The following is a 20,100-nucleotide window of genomic DNA, read 5'->3' on the forward strand; positions in this document are numbered from 1 at the left end:
TTATCAATCAAACTCTTAACTGCTCCAAACTTTAATTTGCATGATGGCCTCATTAATCTAGTAGTGTTTTGGCTAAATACCACATTAACATAACTTCACATCTTGGGGGAATGGCGGGGGGCTGTTCATTCTCTAATTACTTTCACTATTGTAAGTCTTATCTTTCCAACTAGCTATAGAATTTAACCAGAGCATACTTTTTAGTGCTAGGAGCACCCCCACCCATTTCAAACCTGCAACAGCAGGCCCCCTGGACCCATAGCAGAAGAACAATGTCTGGGAAATATCATCTGGACTTCTTCCACGTTTTATGTAATCTTTGAAATTTGTCATTAGCCCTTGGATTCTAGGCCTTGCTGATGCCTGATTCATGCACTTGGCTTGCTCTCTCACCTACTCTTCCACACAGCTTTGGTGACCGGCCTAGAATTCCTAGGGTCTGATTTTGGCCTGTATTTTGTTTTTGGCCGTACCACTCTCTTGTTTATGTTGATATCCCAAGAGGACCCTATGGCCAAAGTTACATGGCATGTAACCTAGCACCCTGAATTATGCCAAGCACATAGCAGTAGTTCATTAAACTGTAAACTGGTGGTGATGGGGAGCGAGAAAAGGTGTACGCATTAGAGTGGTGGTTGCCCAGCCTCTCAGCAATAGGACAATGTGTAAAGTCAGTGTGTGAATCAGCCTAAAACTGGTCTAGAAACTGGGAAACTAATCACAAACACTTTCCTGAGGAATAAGACACAAGGAATGAAAGCTTATAGCTGTTTCCATGGAAACATGTGATGGCTCTCCTTAGTATTATATAACCAACATATTAAATAAAGCCAATTCTATTGGCGAAAAAGACCAAGAGAGCTGGGGTGTTAGGAAAACTATTACGTAAAGCCAGTATTCTGGAAGATCCCAAACCAAAAGATGAAAAGAAATCAGGGAAGGAAGGAATATAATAAATCCCCAGCATTCACATTCCAATGAAATGTGGGGCAGTAAAAAGAACAGTGGCCCAGGACATAGCAAACGTAATTCTGTTTCTGCAAACTCCGCTGCGCGCTCCATTTTTATGGTCTGCTATTCCTTCAAAATGTGTCTCCTCAGGATCAGGTAAGGGTTCTACATAAGCATAATAAACTTGGCACACTGAGTCATAAATACTTCTATACCCCTGCCAAAACAGTGAGGAGAAACTATAAGAAATGCAAGGAGAGACAGAGTAACACTAATAATACAATACTTTAACACACCATTTTCAGAATAAGACAGGTCGAGAAGACAAAATATAAGTAAGGATAAAGAAGATCTAAATGACACAATCATCTCAAAATCTATTGGTCATTCGGAGTGTATGTCCATAGCTAACTAAGTCCCTGATTCTCCCGCCTCTTGCCTTCAAACTGTTCTTCTCAGTCTTTTCCACCTCATTCCATCTTCTCAGATGGTTCATTCCATCTTCTCAAATGACACCTGCAGTCATCCTTGACTCCTCTCTTCTTCTCACTGATTTCATGTCCCATTAGCAGTAAATTCCATTGGCCATAACTTTGAAATAGGTCCAAATTCAGGCCATTGCTCACCACTCCCTCTCCTACTTCCCTGGTCTAAGTCACCATCACCTCTAACCTGGGTTATTGTAATCGCCTCCGAACCAGTTTGTCCCTGCCCCTCTAGTCTAATTTCAAAACAGCTACCAAAGTGAGCCTTTTAAAACATGTCTCAGGTATCAGCATTCCTGTGCTCAAAACCTCCAATAGCTTCCAGTCTCACCAAGAGTTAAAGCCAAGTCCTTATGCAGACCTACTGAACCTGACATGACTTGATTCCTCATTATTTCTCTGACCTAATATCCCACCGCCCTCCCTCAATTACTCTACTCTAACCTAGGGATTTTCACTGTTTGGTCTTGGGACCTCTTTACATGCTTAAAATTTTGGGGGATTGTGAGGAGCTTTTGTTTATGTGGGTTATATCTATCATATTAGAAATTAAAACAAATTTTAAGCATATTAATTAATTTTAACTTAATAAAACACATGTTTAGATAATATATTTTTATGAAAATTAATGTGTCTTCCAAAAGAAAAGAGCTTAGTGAGAATGGAATTGTTTTACATTTTCTGAAAATCTCTTTCATGTCTGACCTAATACAGAAGACAGCTGGATTCTCCACTTCTGCATTAATTTGCTGCTGTGTATGCTTTTGGCTGAAGTATATGAAGAAAATATAGACTCACGGAGATACGTAGTTGGAGAAGGGAGGTGTGTTTATTTTTGTTTTGTTTTGTTTTAATGTTTTTAGAATTTTCAGGTAATTGTGGATATTCTCCTTTAATATTATACCAAAACTCAACAAGTGGTAGCTTCTTTGAAACATGGAATCTGAAACCTTACTTTTCATATTCCGTTAATGTTAAAATCCATTAGTCAACCTTATACTTTGAATGGGTCTTCCATCCAGAGTATGCACGCATGATTTTGTAACATCATGCATTGGGCATTTGGAAAATATTGTCTCGCTGAGTTATGCAGACTTCCCAATGTTGGCACATTTATTATGCAATATCAAAAATTCACAATACTTGACATCATCATAATTCTATCAGAAAAATCTGTATTAAGTACTGGGAAACTGTCAAGATCATGGTGGCAGATACACATTTTCCAAAATTCAAATTTACATCTGAAAGCTTGAGTTTTATCACTGTCAACAAATGCTATTAGTCAATTTCCTTGAAGTGGCAGGCTCCCTTAGTTCATTTTTGAGAAAATGTCTGCCAAATACCAAATCTGAATAACCACAGTTTGCCTGTTAGTCATTCTTTCAAGGAAAAAAGGTGATCCATAAAAAAAAAAGTAAATAACTCAGCTGACAGCTCAATTTTACAAGTGCTTTTTCTAGAGGAAACCAAGTACTTTGGTGTGCAGCACAACTGCTTTCTTCATACTTCCCATTTGCCCATACAGAATATTAAAAAGATATGTACTGACAGATTAGAATGTGATAAAATTAACAAATTTTATTGTTCTATCAAGAACACTCTAAGTGAACCTGCTTCTCCCTGCTGCCCCAATGGGTGGTCATTGCCTGAATTTGTGCCAAGGTGCCAGCAGTTTTACTCTTACTCACTGTTGTGTTTGCACCGTCAACACACATATCAATCTAGTGAAAAAGGCAAATAGTGTCAGTATTATTATGAAAATACTTTTGACCTCAGATCCCATGAAAGCATCTCGGGGATACTAAGGATCCAAGGACCACGGTTTGAGAACTGCAGCACTAAACTCTATTGCTTTTGTGCACTTAAATTTGCGGCTCCCTTGGCCTGGAAAGAATTTCTTTTGCCCAGTTATCCATAAGGTACCTTTCAGTGAAGTTTTCTCTGATTACCCTATATAAAATAATACCTCCACTCACCCTCTGCCTCTCCCCACCCTCCTGGCACACTCCATTTCCCTCCTTCCCTTTTCTCAATTTTTCTACAGAGAAATTATTATCACTTGCTATTTATTTTCCGTTTCCCCTAACTAGCACAGAAATTTCTAAGGGCAGTGCTGTTACTGCCACCTCCTAGAATCGTCCTTTATACTTGGTAGGTACTCAATAAGCCTTAGTTGAGGAATTAATGTAACTCATAATCCAGCATTTGATTTGAGGATCTTGGTTGGTTTAGATTGCTTTTTCAGTGGTTCATATCTTATTTCCCTAGCAGAATACAAATTCCAAGAACAGAGCATTCCATGTAGCCCCCAAAGCCTCTGGCACTTGTCTTGGACATCCTATGTATATTCCCTTCCCTAGTGAATATCTGTAGTCCCATAGGCAACTCTGGGTATAGCCAGTATACATGTGGAATGGTAAAAAATTGGCAAAAATTTTACCTACTTTTTCTTTTTTGCAACAATTTCTATTATGGAAACACTGTAATTGGTATATAGCAATGATGACCTCAGCTCACTGGCTCTGTGTTTCCTACCCCAAAACATGTGGGAAGCAGGAAAAAACTGCCATTCTGATGCTGTCTTCTGGTTGGTGTTAAGCAGAAGGTTCTTGGTTTAACATGCAAAGGTTTATTTTTAAAATGATCACACTTGACTCTGGGCAGCCAAGATCTTGAAACACATTCTAATTCTTTGATTTAATCTTGCATTTCTGGGAAGCTGACTTAAGGATATGTTCTGCAGCACTGAAAAAAATGCTTACATGTTTAACAAAGCATTATTATAAAAGAAAATCTGGGCCATCAAACTAGGGGAATAATTAAGCAAAGAGCCGCCTATCCATTCAATCAAATTATGTAATCACTAAAAATGATGGCTATAAAGATTGTGTAATAACACAGAACCAGGCAGATGACACGTTAAGTGAAAAACCATAAAACTGAATATTGAGCATGATTAAACTGTATTTAAAAAATTATTTATAAAGAATAAAAATCAGGGGCGCCTGGGTGGCACAGCGGTTAAGTGTCTGCCATCCGCTCAGGGCGTGATCCCGGCGTTATGGGATTGAGCCCCACATCAGGCTCCTCTGCTATGAGCCTGCTTCTTCCTCTCCCACTCCCCCTGCTTGTGTTCCCTCCCTCTCTCGCTGGCTGTCTCTGTCTCATAAATAAATAAAATCTTTAAAAAAAAAAAAGAATAAAAATCAGAATAAAATATACAAGTTGTTAACAATGGAAAAAGAGAGGAGGAAGATGGGAAGCTCAGGTGAACAGTCCAGGTCCAATAACAAACCCAATTATATGAACAAATAGACACTAACCTATTATGCCTTACTCCAATTATAACTGGATGATTTACCCAAAACAGAGTCTTAGAGTATTTAAAGTTGGTAGGGACTTTACATATCATATAGTTTAATCTCCTTTTTTTTAAAAAAGGAGAAACTAAAGATTATAGAGAAAAAAATACTTGCTGAAAATCTCCCAGGAAGTTAATGGCAACACTGTTACACCTAGCATCCTGGACAAAACACAGTAGGAACTCAATAAATATTTTTGAATTACGAATTTTCAATTTTTAGCATCATGTATTACACTAAAAGCCAAGTACAGGTCAACAGACGTTACTGGGAAAGATAAGATTAAGAAAATCCAATTATTATTCAATGTTAATGTGGAAAATAAAATTCACACTTTTTAAAGATTTCGATGGGGTTGGGGATTAGTTCCTGCCAAGTTAATCAAGACGAGACTATTATTTTATTTGAGATATGTTAACATAATTCTGAAAACAAAGACATGCATAAACAAATGAAAGCAAAAAGAAGAGAAGTGCGGTGATACACTGTCACTAAAAAGTACAAGTAACTAGACAGGCGCCATCAGCCCTACCCAAATAGGCTTCCAGGTGGTATAAAGCAGAAACAGGCTACCGACAGCTATAGCAACAGTAGAAAGAAGAAACAGAGAGACTTGCATGTACTCAAAATATCCTTGGGGGATCCTACCCAGTGTCCCTAGATGGCTTTCTCCTTCCCTTTTACTTCCATGAACATTTAATTTCCTCGGAATATCTCAACTGGCAGAGCTGACTGCACAACTCTATCATATATACAGGTGGCTCTACTCAATTATGAATGACTTCCCTGTGAGAGCTACTGTATTTCATTTTCTATGGCTGAACAGCTGCTCGTGACTTGTCCAGGTGTACAGTAACTACCTATTGGTGCTTTGAAGGGTCTGTCTCCCACTCTTGATCCCTCTCACTCTATCCCCAGCACATATTTCAAACTCATCTCTCACCCCAGCTGCTGGCGTGAAAAAGGGCCCTGGAGTTCCTGGTTGATTTCACCATTCATCTCCAAAATCACGGATGGAAACCTCTCACATGAGAATCACACTTGACAATTCTTTTTTTTTTTTAAAGATTTTATTTATTTATTTGACAGAGAGAGACAGCCAGCAAGAGAGGGAACACAAGCAGGGGGAGTGGGAGAAGAAGAGGCAGGCTCCTAGCGGAGGAGCCTGATGTGGGGCTCGATCCCAGAACGCCGGGATCACGCCCTGAGCCGAAGGCAGACGCTTAACGGCTGCGCCACCCAGGCGCCCCCACACTTGACAATTCTTAAATGACTTTAACATTCATTAACTCAATCTTATTCACACTTATCTCAGATTTATTTACCTAATGGGTATCTCTAAACTTCATCTGAGGCATAGAGAAGTGTGGTGTAGTCGAAAGAACATGGATTTTGAAGTTAGAAACCCAAGGAGCTAGGTCCAGGTCCTTGCAAATCATTTAACCCCTTTGAGCTAGGGGTTATTATGAAGTTTAACTGAGATAAAGCTTGAGGACGTGGATAGCATAAGCACCGTGTCTGAGAAGATCTAGGAACTTAACAAATTTCACTTCTTATTCCTGCTGGTAAACTTTGAGGCTCAGTTTCTTCATTTGGAAAACAAGGTTAAATACAGTAGTTCCCCTTTATCCACGGTTTTGCTTTAAGAGCCACCCATGCAGTCTGGAAGCAAAGATCGTCCTGAGGTAGTTAGAAGTCGACCGCCTAACGCTACATCACGATGCCCGCCTTGCTCCCCTCACCTCCTCTCATCACACAGGCATTTTATCATCTCATGTCATCACAAGAAGGGTGAGTGCAGAACAGTAACATACTTAGAGAGAGACACCACATTCGCATAGCTCTTATTACAGTATATTGTTATAAGTTCTGTTTCATTAGTAGTGACTGTTAAGCTCTTACTGTGTCTAACTTATAAATTAAACTTCTATAGATATGTATGTACAGGAAAAAACATTATAGATATGGTTCAGTGTCACCTGAGGTTTCAGGCATCCACTGGGAGTCTTGGAACATACTCCTTGCGGATAAGGAGGGGACTGCTGTACTATATAAACCCTGCAAGGGGAGGGGGCTTGCGAGATTTACTGAGATGATGTGTCAAAGTGCTGGCTGTATTGGGGACCTTGTATGGGGCATCGTAAAGGTTGATTTCCTTTCTTATTAAAACGGTGCGTAGGAAACGTTCTTCCGAACAACATTATCAAGCTGGTTAGTTGAAGGCACAGCACTAAAGCAGCAGGTTCACAAAAAGTTAAGCAGTTTTGTGATCTACATTCTTTTGCATGGAAAGTTACAAACAAGACTGCTTTAAAGTGTACTCTATTGGCCATGGGTACACGGGTGAATTCAGCTCTAAGGCCAGCTTCCATGTTTCTACACAGCTGATACAATATGATCCCTGCTGGTTTGAACGAAGAAAAGCTATCCTCGAGAAAGAGGTGCCTGAGGAAAATACTCAGGTGTATCACAAGCTGGACAGTGTGATAAAAAAGAATTGAAAAAGTACGTTCCAAATCTTGTATTCACCATCCTTACCCTTTAGTAGCAAAGAAAAAAAAAAAAAAAAAAACCCAAGCTACCAGAAAATCCCTTTCTCCAAGATAGCCATTGTGTCCTGAAGTTTGCTTCAACTCCTGCTGAGACTAGATAAGGGGTTAACATTAAGCATCGACTACAGCCATTTTAAGTATATAAAAAAGGAGACAATGCAATCCCTTATCTTCAACAGTATAGTCCCCTTTTAAGGGAAGTGAGAGTGCCACCCCATTCTGTACTAGTCAGAGCATCCCTGATGCGTTGGAGTTTGCTCTGGGCACAACAATGTAAGCTGAAATGGGTCCAGAAGGAAGTCTAAGCTGATGAGGGGGTTAGAAACTATCCAATTTCAGAGATATCTGGAGAAAAAAGGCCTGGAGGAACAAGAGTATCAAGAGCTATCTGAAAAAACGTTTCACACGAAATAAGAAACAAAATTAGAGCCAATAGATAGATAGTGGGGGAAAACAGATTTCAGTTCAAAATTTAAAAAGAATGTTTTTAGTCATGAGAGCTACCACAAATGGAAAAGGTTCACCTCTGGGAGGTTACAATCTCCCTGTCTCTGGAAGAACTGAAGTAAGGGCTAGACACGTAGTTACAGGGGATGCTCTGAAGGAGAGTCCTGAATCAGGGGGAAGTTGAATTTGATGACTTCTTCTTCTTCTCCTTTCTTTTTTTTTTTTTTTTAAAGATTTTATTTTATTTATTTGACAGAGAGAGACAGAAAGAGAGGGAACACAAGCAAGGGGAGTGTGAGAGGGAGAAGCAGGCTTCCCGCTGAGCAGGGAGCCCGATGTGGGGCTCGATCCCAGGACCCTGGAATCATGACCTGAGCTGAAGGCAGATGCTTAATGGCTGAGCCCCCCAGGTGCCCCGAATTTGATGACCTCTGAATTCCCTCTAACCCTGAGATCCTAGGCTTCTATGCCTTTTTGCCTCCCTGACACGTCGTATTTAATATTAAGGCAAATAACTGAATCTTCACCAAAGCAACTTCTAGATGGAAGAGAACACGACAAAGAGTGACTCTGAAGCCTTCACATATTAGGAAGATACGCTCACATTGGGTATAAGTTGGTGGGTATAAGTTTCCCTCAAATCTGATTTTCACTTGAAAGTTTACACTTCTCATTTACAGCAGATGCTTATAGGTTGTCTTTCCTGAAGTGACCAGCTCACTTAATTTTGAGAAAGAGTCTGCCAAATACCCAAGTCAGTTGTTCTTTTAATTAAAGACGGTGTTCCATGAAAAAGTGGCTACTTGAGATTGCAACTCAAACAAGCCCACAAATGCCTTTTCCTGAGACAACCACTAGACCTGAATATCTTAGAGATGGAGAAACTGAGCTCACAGAGGTGGCTAAACACAGCTAAAGTGTGTTTTTAAAGTTTCTGCTCTTTCCACTATTTTACCCTGAAACCAATAAACAAAACAAGAGTGTATCCCCGAATAAAGGACGGAGGACAAAGGGCATTAGGGTATTGCTGATTTCTAGGTTTCTCCAATAACCCTTAGTTAGAAGTCCCAGCTGCGCAAAACAATTCATTGTCAGGTCTCTCCTCTCTCCAGCAACAGCGCAGTATATGGAATTGGAAACTGATCGGTAAAATATAAGTCAGCTTGTGTGTGTGTGGCTGTGTGTGTGTGTGACCCAGAACAGGAACAGTGCAAAAGGAAAAAGGGACAGGGGGAAACCCATTTGGTTTATCAGTGTGCTGGACTGGGATCTTGTTTTCATTCATGGCCGTGTATCGCTGGCCTTGGCAGAGTTACTTAGAGGATGTGTTCTTTATTAGCTTTGCTCAGCTTGGCTGGGTTTAGCTGTGTGCTGCCAGCTGGGCTGATGCCAAGGCTGAAACTCCACTCCTCTAAATTCAAGTTCACGTCATAAAGTATGGATTGCCTCTTGCTCTGATCTAGCTCAGTTAACACTTTCAGTTCTCCGGATCTGGCTTCTTCTCTCCCTCCTGACTCTAATCCCTACAGCATGGAGAGAAGACCTCTGCAACTGTAAAGACTTTTCATGTTTTCCTGGGGACTTTTTAGGCTGATAAGTCTATAGAGAGTGGGGAAAAGAGAGGATGACAAAATCATGCATGATGGGACCACAAGCCTAACTTAAGAACCTTCTACTACTGACATTCAAAGGAGTGACTGACCTTAGCTGTCTAGGGCAATAGGTAAGAGGATTTGGGAGCAGTTTCTGTAAGTGTAGGGCTATGTGTTTTCAGAAGATGACCTGTGAATGGGTCTGAACAGGGCCCTGCGAGAGGCAGCGTGAGAGCACAGTGTGAGGAAGCACCCGCCGCTCAGCCGCAGTCACAGCGGCACGTTCCAGCTGTCCTTAGCGGGAGACAATGCGTCCCAGAGCTTAGCGCCAGCTCCTGCCTTCTTGCTGCAGCACCCTCAAAACCTTGTTTTTCTTTGCTCTGTTGAAGAGTTTGCCAAGTTTTCCTCATCTTCTTGATGTACTTGAATGTTTATGTTTTTCGTACTTAGTAAGTCATTATTGAGATTGTACCTGCAATATTTCCTCAAAAAACCATCTATTTAATTAAGGGAGAGAATATAATTACATAGACTTTATATTACTGGTTTCTAGTATGGCTTTCCTAAAAACCACACACACTTATTTAACACAGTGGATTCTGCAAGCTGATAGGTACTGATGCTGGCACGCAGTAGGTGCTGGAAGAAAAGCTGGCCAAAGAAAACTACACGGGTCTAAGAATTCTGAAGACAGCAGCAGGTGTGGTCAAATCTATGAACTGCTTAAGTCACATCTCACTATTTCCAGGAGTTTGAGAGATGCCAGTTGTTTCATCACATGTGCCAGAACATTGTTACCATTCTCGGGCATCTGCGGCTGGTAAAGACCAGGGAAGTGGGCAGAGCCAAGGGGCAGCTTCAGGAAGCTGGAAGAGAGGCATGGGACAGGACTTTTCTGTCCCTTAGGCAGATGTCATTAGAATCAGAGGGAGAACCCAGATCCCTGCTTCCTAATCTAGTGTTAGTCACGTCATTTCCCCGTTTTCCTATTACTGCTTGTGTGCCATGAGCATATAGTCAAGAGAAAGCCAGTTACAGGAGTCTTGGTTCACTGCACAAACCTCATCTCCTAAGTATGTGTATCTTTTCTGAAAAAAAAAAAAATAGAGCATTTCAATGCTTCTGTGCATAGTTCCCTTTCCTTGGGCCGTCCAGACACAGAGAGAACGAACATCCAGGGGCTCTGCCGCGCGCTGCCCGGTGCTATGCGTGTGCTCGCCCATTCTCTCGTTTCCATTACTCGCTCCACCTGGGAGTGGGCGCTTCTCTATGACCTCCACCGAGCCCCGCGCTCCTGAAAGGGGGCTGCTCCACAAGTGTCGGACCCATGCATGAAGGAAGGTCAGAGCTCCTCAGTGTGAGTCGAGTACAAGACCAAGCTGGAGTAATGACCGAGACTGCGTGCATGCAAGTGTGCACAGGGAGGAGTTGGTGTACGAACGGAAGTTGAGGCCTGGAACCGGAGTATCTGAGGGTAAAAAGGAAAACAGCCAAACAGCCAAACAGCCAAGAGGCTGTCCTCATTAAAGGTACCAAAGAATTTGTTTTGCCCGCACCTTTTCTGACATGGTTAGCGAGCACACCTTCTCAGGGGACAAGTGGGGCAAATTAGTTGCCACAAGTTTCCTAGAGAGGGGACATTCTCCTGTTTGCTGTGGCTTAGTAGCAAAAAAAGAAACGTTGGATGGACGGGCAGGTGTACAGCTGTACGAATGTTTCTAGAGATGAGTGCCCTTTGCCTTTTTTTTTTTTTTTTTTTAGAGAGAGAGACAGAGTGAGAGGGTGAGGAGGAGGAAAGGAGGAAGAGTGGGAGAGAGAGAAAATCTGAAGTAGGCTCCAGCACAGAGCCCGACATGGGGAACCATCCTGTGACCCTAAGATCACGACCTGAGCTGAAATCAAGAGCTGGTCGCTTAACTGACTGAGCCACCCAGGCACCCCTTGCCACTCTTACTTTCGGTCAAATGGTTTCCCAAATTTAAAAAACAGAACATTAGTTAAAATAGATTTTAATCTGCTGTTAAAATGAGAGTCGTACTCTCGCTTTTATAATTAAGTGAATAGTGGTTTTAGATGTTGATGAATAGAAATGGAATCAGAAAACATAGCATGATCTATTTCACTCAACAAATTATTATTGAGCCAAGTGCTGAGGATAGAAAGAGGAAATAAATAAGTTATATTTATTCCATATAACGAGGACTCCAGGCAGTAATGAATCCTAACCTCCGAGACAAAACAAAAAGAAGAATTTTAGCTCTCTCATTAATGCTTCTACCGAAAAACTAGCAATATTTTGCATGTTGTACAGGTAACTATTATATAAATAGAACAGCTGCGACAGGTGTTGAACTGTAAGAATGCATATTTTGGTTTCTTTATTTAAAGAATATGCCCCCCAGTCTTTTCATCCTTTTTGCCACAATGTCGCTGCCTCAATTCCTTCACTGGAATATTTTAACAGCTCGTTAACGGACATCTCCACCTCCAGCTTTTGGAAGCCACCTGTCCTCTCACTGCTGCCACAATGGTTCTTCTAGAACACAAATCTGACCTCTAACTCTACTAATGAGTGCCCATTGATGGCTCTCATTGCTTTTAGGACAAAGACCCCGATCTTTAAACTGGTCTAAAAGGGGACCCGTGCACTTCCTGGCTACTTGCCTAGCCTTTCCTCTTTCTAGTTAGTCCTCTTTTACACTCTACAATCTAGTTGTTTAAACATTTTTTAGTTCCTCAACACATTTTTTTTTTTAAATCTTGGGCCTCCACTCCTCTGTTTCCACTGCTAGACTTTTTCTTCCATCGCCCCATTCTTCTGGTTTCAGCTTAGATGTCACTTCTTTTGGAAGCCTCCTCTGACCCCCACCTTCTAACCTCCAAACTAGGTTATGGGCCCTTCTGTACTTCATTACTTCAAAGCTATAATTCTCTATTTGTCTATATGCTCCCCAAACTGTAAATTCTATAAAAGGAGAAGCTCCATCAATTAGGCCAGTGACTAGCACTCAGCTGTGACTTGATAGAACTTAAATGAATGGCTAGATGGTTGAAGAAAATCGGCTGTGACCTACGGTGTAGCCTGAGTTGTGTTATTCTTGCCTCTACCCTAGTCTTTCCCTGAATAGTTTAGGATTACAATTTAACCAACCCTTTTTCTGACCCAGAACCCCAAAGTGACTACAGTATAGTTTCCTATGTAGTTTTACAAGAGGAAGAGGTCATCCATAAAGTATGGGAAATACTTTGTATATGTTTCATAGAAAAAACTGGAAGAGAAATTCTGAAAGTTTGTTTTTAAGCATCAAATTCTTACTCTCTAGACCTGAGTAACATTCCTGCACCTCAACCACAGTACTGAGTCAGATCTGAAGTGTTCTCTTGGTAGGACGCCACAGGTAGAAAGGGTGGAATGAACGGGCAGAAGAGGCCGGGCTGACCTTTTCCTCCAGCAGGTGTGCCCAAGGGCAGCACCTCTCGTGGACTCCTCTATTTGTTTCAGCATAGAGACAGCAGCCAGACCAGTTTACATTCTGTGAAGTCATAAGAGACTGAAGTATAATCCAGATAGCAATATATTAATTTATAATAAAAATGTAAAGATGAAATAGCTCTCATCTCACGTTCTCTTCCTATTGTAAAACTGCATAGGAAGCTACGCTCTAATCTAAAATGGGCTCGCACACTTGAAATCAGTGTGAGGGGGACTCAGGTGGATGGTTATGACAGTGAAAAGCCTAACTACGCATCAGAGTCATGCCAAGTGGACTGAACTCTTTTTTAAAATTTAAAAAGTAAAGTTTGCCTCTGTTTCAGTTTGATATTACGTCACACACACAAAAAGCGAGGAGTTCAAAAAAAAAAAAAAAAAAAAAGCTTCTGCCTTTTATAACCAAGTACCCTGGATTAGTTGCAAGCTTGGTATTTGCTGCTTACAGGAGCTGGCTGGGCCCCAGGAGTCCAGGAGCTCTAATAAGGATACTGCTTCTTAGCAAGGGAGAAACAGCCAGCATGCAGGAGTCAGAGAGGCAAAGCCCTAGGCAGGTGGAAGGCAGAGCAAGGTGGTAGGTGAGCTGGACCTGGAATCAAGCCGGAGATAGTCACAGAAGTCACCTGTCACCCATATCCAAGAGCAGGAACGGACAGTATCACAGGGTGGGAGGGCCTTCAAGGGTTGCCTAGTTCGACCTCTCACATAAGGACTCACTTGCTCAAAGACATAAGACAAGTTTGTGGCCCAGTTGGGACGAGACCCCATTTCAAAGCTCTCACTGTATACAACACGGCTTCTTTCCTATTTCGTATCAGGATCCGGAAGCCAAAATCCAGGGTCTCAAATGAAGCTTTGAAGAAAGCCTGAAGGAGAATGGGGAGAGTACAGGGGAGACATGTGAAGGCAATATGGCTCGAAAGGGCCCTCCTGGTAGATCTCCGTGACTCCTCCCTCTAGACTCAGATAGTAATAGAACTAAGTCACTTAATGCACTGCAGGGCTTGTAGAGGGACTTCGGTTTCCTCATAAATAAAATGTGTCTGAGAATAATTAAATCTAGTTCAGAGATACCAGGAAGATAAAATGAAATAATGCATGTAAAAGAACATTAAATAAAATCAGTATTTTCCCCCTACTCATTGTGAGCAAGAAACTATCTCATGTTACTTTGAGTTATTTAACATTTGCCCACTACTGACCGGAGGTAGGAAGGGGGGAGGAGCCAGTAGCCAGTATGATTAGAAAGAGAACAGGCTCACACAGAGAGAACATCTTGTTTTGAGAAATGAATTGAGTAACTGCATTTTTTCCACACTGGATCACTTGCTCCCTAGCCAGGACACCGAGGTGGCTGAAGTTCCGCCGTTACTGAAAGCTACACTCTAAAGCCTACTGAGCACATGAGGAGGGGGGCGAGGGAGGCACCGGAGGAGCCCTGGCTGCTGCAGTGATGACCGAATGACCCACTCTGGAAATGCCAGCTGGAAGAAGGTCTCTCCCCCCCCTTCTGAGCCTTCTGGTCACCTTTTGTTACCAATCGAAGCTATCCGCGGACACACAGAAGAGGATGAAAACAGTCAACAAACACCTCTGGAAGTATCAGCCACGTAGCGAGTCATATTTCTTATCATCAGGGTGCACAGTCAGGAAGGACGCCCGCCCAGCAACTCCTGGGCACGAAGGCTCTGGCTCTCCCGGCTCTCAAGAGCAGCCTAACGGCTCTAAGAGATCTACCAATCAAAATAACACAGTTCTCCAGGCAGGAGACCGAGAAAATCACCCTACTCCCTGGACACAGCCTGGAGCACCGAGGGTTATCCTGTTTGTCTCAAGTAAACAAAAAGGACACCTACCACCTCCGAGGCACGTCTCTTCCTGCTGCTTCCCCCGAGATACTGCCTCCAGAGCGACAGCAGTGGATTTCTCACAGCAACCTCAGGGCACTTGTTTCTTGAAGCAGAGAGACGAGGAGCGCTTTCCTGAGGCAAGAAGTGTGTCTCCCCGCTGCCCTGCCCCCATCGCAAGGGCTCGCCACCTCAGTGCCACCCACCTAATCCCAGCAACCCTCAGCTCTGCCTCATCCAGTTACCAGGTGTCACCCATAAGCAGCGCGAGTGATTTTTTAAATAACAGCTTTATTGATAGATACTTCACGTACCGTAAGACTCACCCAATTCAGTGTTTTTAGCAGATACACGGAATGGCAAACATCATCCCTATCTAATTTGAGAGCCCATTTATAACCCTGCACTGATCCAAGTCACTTCCCATCTCCCCTCTCCCCCAAGCCGCTGGCAACCACTAATCTACTTTTGTCTCTGTGTTGCTGCCTCTCCTGCGCATCCCACACAAACGCAGTCATGCCCTGCGTCCGCCTTTTGTGACTGGCTTTTTTTCTCTTAGAATAATGTTTTTCAGGGGCGCCTGGGTGGCTCAGTTGGTTAAGCAGCTGCCTTCAGCTCAGATCATGATCCCAGGGTCCTGGAATCAAGCCCCATATGGGGCTCCTCGCTCAGCGGGGAGCCTGCTTCTCCCCCGCCTGCCACTCCCCCTGCTTGTGCTTGCTCTCTTCCTCTCTGTGTCAAATAAATAAATAAAATCTTAAAAAAAAAAAAAAAAGAATAAGTTTTTCAAGGTACATCTGTGGTGGAGCATATTTTGGGACTTCATTCCTTTTGAATGCCAAACAGTATTTCATATGGAGAGACCACACTTTATTTGTGTTTTGGTCACATGATGGACACTTGGGCTACTTAGACTTTTTGGCTACTATGAATAATGCTGCCATGAACATTCGAGATACGTTTTTCTGCAGAAAGGTTTTCTATTCTCTTGGGTGTATACCCATGAGTGGTACTGCCAGGTCACAGGTAACTCCATGTTTAACATTTTGAGTAACTTCCAAACTGTTCCCAAAGTGGCGGCACCATTTCACCCTCTCACCAGCAATGTCTGAGAACTCCAACTCCTCCCCATTCTCGCCAGCACTTGTTATTGCCTTTCGATGACATCATACCCACAGGTGTGAAGAGGTGTCTCCTTGCAGCTTTGATTTGCATTTCCCTAATGGCTCATGATGTGGAATATCTTTGTAAGTGCTTATTGGCCTTTTATATACCTTTTTTGGAGAAATGTCTATTCAAACTCTGCCCATTTTTGAACTGGGTTGTTTTTTTCATTGTTGAGTTGAATTCTGGATATAAGTGCAAGTGACTTTTTAAAAGTAACCCAGATCTTGTCACTCCCCCCCCAGAGTGCCCTCTAACAATTCCACACTATGTTTAGAATAGAATCCAATTCTCACGCTGGCTTTCGGGGTCCTACCGGCTTCTGCCACTTTCCTCCTCACACAGTGCATTACGGTAGGAGCAGGCTTCTCTCTGCCCCTGAAACACATATGCTCATTCGTGTCTCAGCACCAGGATATGTATGTCCCCTCCTTCCCTGGAATTCCCTTTCTTGTCATTCAGTTCAAATATCACCTTTTCAGACAAATTTTCCTGAAAAGAAACTATATCTAAACAATCTCCCCTCCCCCACCAAGAGGAACAAGGAAACTTTTGGGCATGATGGGTATGTTCATTATGTCAACTATGGTTACGGGTTCATGGATGTACATACGTCAAACCTTTCTAAACGGCCAACTTTAAATACGTGCTATTTGTTTCACTCAATTACACTTCAATGAAGCTGTTAAACAAAAACTCCCTTCACGATCACTCCTTCACTGTCACTACCTCATCATACTTTATTCCTGAGGAGAAACGGACAATCTGAAATCACCTTGTTTATTTCTTGATTTCGGTGCTTATCAACCGTCTCATCCCACTAGAACAGAAGTTCCAGGAGGGCAGAGACGTTTTTCATCTTTGTAACTGCTGTATTCTCAGCTTGGCTCACAATTAAGTGCTCAATAAATATCAGGCGCCCTGAATGAGTGAAATTGACAGAGGCTTAGAAAAGAGACTGAGAGGGGCGCCTGGGTGGCACAGCGGTTAAGCGTCTGCCTTCGGCTCAGGGCATGATCCTGGCGTTCTGGGATCGAGCCCCACGTCAGGCTCCTCTGCTATGAGCCTGCTTCTTCCTCTCCCACTCCCCCTGCTTGTGTTCCCGCTCTTGCTGGCTGTCTCTATCTGTGTTAAATAAATAAATAAAATCTTAAAAAAAAAAAAAGAAAAGAGACTGAGAGACAGCAGGAAGGGTGGCTTTCGAATCCCTCAGATTAACTAGCACCTTTAGACTTCAGGGATGAGACGCAGCTATCTCAAACTCTACCCTAGATGATGTCCAACATCATCATCATTAGAGATAGAATTTACTATTCAACTACTCTGTGGTACTCTTCCAGTATTTTATATATACTCTTCCATTGGGAGTGGTTATTTTTATAATAATAATGTGGCATAATATAATATATATTATATAGTAATTATAATAAATATAATATAGCCTATAATAACTATAATAAGAGCAACAGTAATATAATAAAAACATTTGTTTAGCACTGGCTATTTGTCAGGTATTATGTAAGCATTTTACCCATGTCATCTCATTTATTCCTCACAATAACTTTATGAAGCAGGTGTTCTCTTATGCACGAGGAATTTGGGATTTAGAGAGGTGAACTAACTGCCCAAAGCCACGTGGCTGGTAAAAAAAAAAAAAAAAAAAAAGGCAGAGCTGGGACTCAAACCTACGTCTGTCTTGCTGCAGAGCTCATGCTTTTCCCATCGTGCTGTTCAAGTGCTCTGATGACACGGTGCTACCCCAGCTCACAGACACAGCCCCTGAGACCTGAGACAGAGGTGCACCTGGAGACGGTACTACTCAAGACTCTGGAACAGGTCAGAAACCAAAGTCACAGAGAGGAGAGGCTAGGTGCGTGAGAATAAACCAGGATATTTACAGGAGGAACTTTTACTTTATAAACAAACTCCACATCTCACTTCCTCTGACATTTAAGTCTTACTGTTTCTGATTACTCTAGGGTAGACCTAGGTTTTTACCTCAGTTGCCTACTAGTGAGGTTTATCGAAGAGATGCTGCCCGTGGGAGATCCAGGCAATCCCCCTTCCCGACTCGGGTCCTGATTTCCAGAGCTCACAGATGAGCCTTTACCTTTCGTGCCCGGCGGCTGTAGGTTGTCTCCGGTCAAGGAGCACCAGCCCACAGGGAAGATGTCCCGGGAGTCGAAGCGGCACCAGTAGTCAAAGGCCCCTCGCCACCCGTCAAAAGTGACAAGCACCTCTGAGCCCCGCACCTCCCCAATAGTGGCTGGGCAAATGAAATGAGGGTTCTTCCTGTCCACAGCTTCTAGCTTCATTCCCATTTTGAAGAAGTTGTGGGAAGGCGATGGTGGTTCCTAGATGAGAAACAGAAACATGCAGACCTAGATGCAAAGACAGAGGCTTGTGTGTGCCAAAAGACTGCTACCAAATTGGATGATGACAAAGTGACCGGCTGCTCTATAAGATTTAAAGCAAAGGTGTAGTTTTTGTTTTACATGAATTTCAAAGGTTACCAAAGTATTATTTCTTAAGCCTTAACATTTTACCATTTTTGATTCAGACTTTTTTTTTAAGAAATAAAAGGTAACAGATAAAGTGGAATCTCTTTTGTGCCCATTCCTCATGCATGTTTTCATATTTTACGATATATACAGACATCTATTTGCGTACTTTAAAATTTTATATAAATGACGTTATACTGTACATATTCTATGACTTTTTTTGTGGTTAACATTACGCTTTTGAAAATTTACCTATGTTAATAAATTCAGCTCCAATCCATTTCAAGTGCTAATAGTACTCCATTATATGTGTATATCACTACTTAATCATTCTCTTCTGATGGACATTGAAGATGGTTTCTAACTGTTCACTATCAAGAGTTTTAATGACCACTCTTGCACCTGTTCCTCCGCACACATGTGGGAGGGTTACTCGAGGGTACATACGTGGGAGAATTGCTGGCTTACAGGACAGATATATACATCTTATGCTTTAATAAATACTCTCAAATTGCCCTCCTAAGTGGTTGTAACATTGCTCACTCTCTAGCAATGTGGATTTGCAATGTAGTTGCAAAGATAAAGTTCCCAAGAAGTGTTGTACAGCTCTGTTCTTTCCCTGGTCTTACACTCTGATCCTGCACCAATAACACCGTCTTATTAAACGGACATGTGGTAGAAAAAGTCCCCTACTTTGTCACTTTTTAGTATGGCTTTGGCTCTTCTTTCTCCTTGATCTTTCACATCAATTTCATATGATCCTTCATAAGAAAGCTGATTTCATAGAATCAGCTTTTCAAGGACACAGAAAACCCCTATTTGGATTTTGACTGGAATCCCAGTGAATTTATAGATTTAGGAAGAAATAACCCTTGTATAAATGATATTCAGCCTATCACCATGAACATGATAGTTTTCATTTATTAAGCATTCTTTAATGTAGATTCCTTCTTTAATACAAATTTTTAAGTTTTCTCTATAAATATCTCATGCTTTTTAGTAACGTTCTTCTAGGCATATTATAATTTTATTGCTATCATAAGTGCTACCTTTTAAAATTTTATTTTCAAGCCACTTGTTGCTATTAAATAGAAATGCAACGGATTTTTAAAACCTGATCAGCCGATTTAATACTGAGAGCTTACACTGATTGATACGTCAATTTCCTTATCTGCTTGATTTATCAATTGCTGAGAGACACTTACTGAAATATCCCGTGGCAATTGTGGATTTTCCAATTTGTCCAAATTCTGTCAAATTTTGGTTTCATATCCGAGGTACTGTTTTCAGGAGCGTGTACTCTTTTATCATTAGACAGTGGCCTCTTTAGAATGTCTTTCAGCCACAGACTCTCCTTGCCGAGTGTCAGTATGGTTAGCACCGGCTCCATTCTGACCAAGATTTGCCTAGTGCTATCTTTGCTTTTCCTTCCAACATTTCAGCGTCCTACTGTAGCAGTGTCTCTTGTAAACAGCACGTAGTTAGATTTAAAAACAATCTAATGTATGTCTGAACTGACGAGTTTAAGCTCATTTTTGTGATAACTGATGTATTTAAATTACAATTATCATACTGCCTACTTTCTATGTAACTTGATTGTTCCTTTTTCTCCTGTACAATCAATGGAGTTTGCTTCCCTCTCCACTGCTCCACTGAATGTTAACCATTCTATTTATAGTCTTTCAGTGGGTCATCCCCGTAAGATT

At 41.9% G+C, this 20,100-nt stretch overlaps 1 protein-coding gene across 12 annotated transcripts in view; it reads right to left on the reverse strand.

Moving 5' to 3' along the window:
- The window catches only part of SCMH1 (Scm polycomb group protein homolog 1), a 176,580-nt gene that overhangs the window by 61,969 nt on the left and 94,511 nt on the right, over positions 1-20,100 (reverse strand). For 11 of the 12 annotated variants that reach the window (XM_087865779.1, XM_045799849.2, XM_045799851.2 and 8 more), the window contains one exon: positions 18,004-18,247. The exons of the other annotated variant lie outside the window; for it this stretch is intronic. In XM_087865779.1, the coding sequence (XP_087721905.1) occupies positions 18,004-18,247 (244 nt within the window). The remainder of the gene's footprint in view (positions 1-18,003; positions 18,248-20,100) is intronic. 12 annotated transcript variants of the gene reach the window in all.

Source organism: Ursus americanus, chromosome 12 (genome assembly GCF_024610735.1).
Source record: "Ursus americanus isolate L20-20 chromosome 12, mUrsAme1.1.p, whole genome shotgun sequence".
In the NCBI taxonomy this organism is placed as follows: Eukaryota; Metazoa; Chordata; class Mammalia; order Carnivora; family Ursidae; genus Ursus; species Ursus americanus.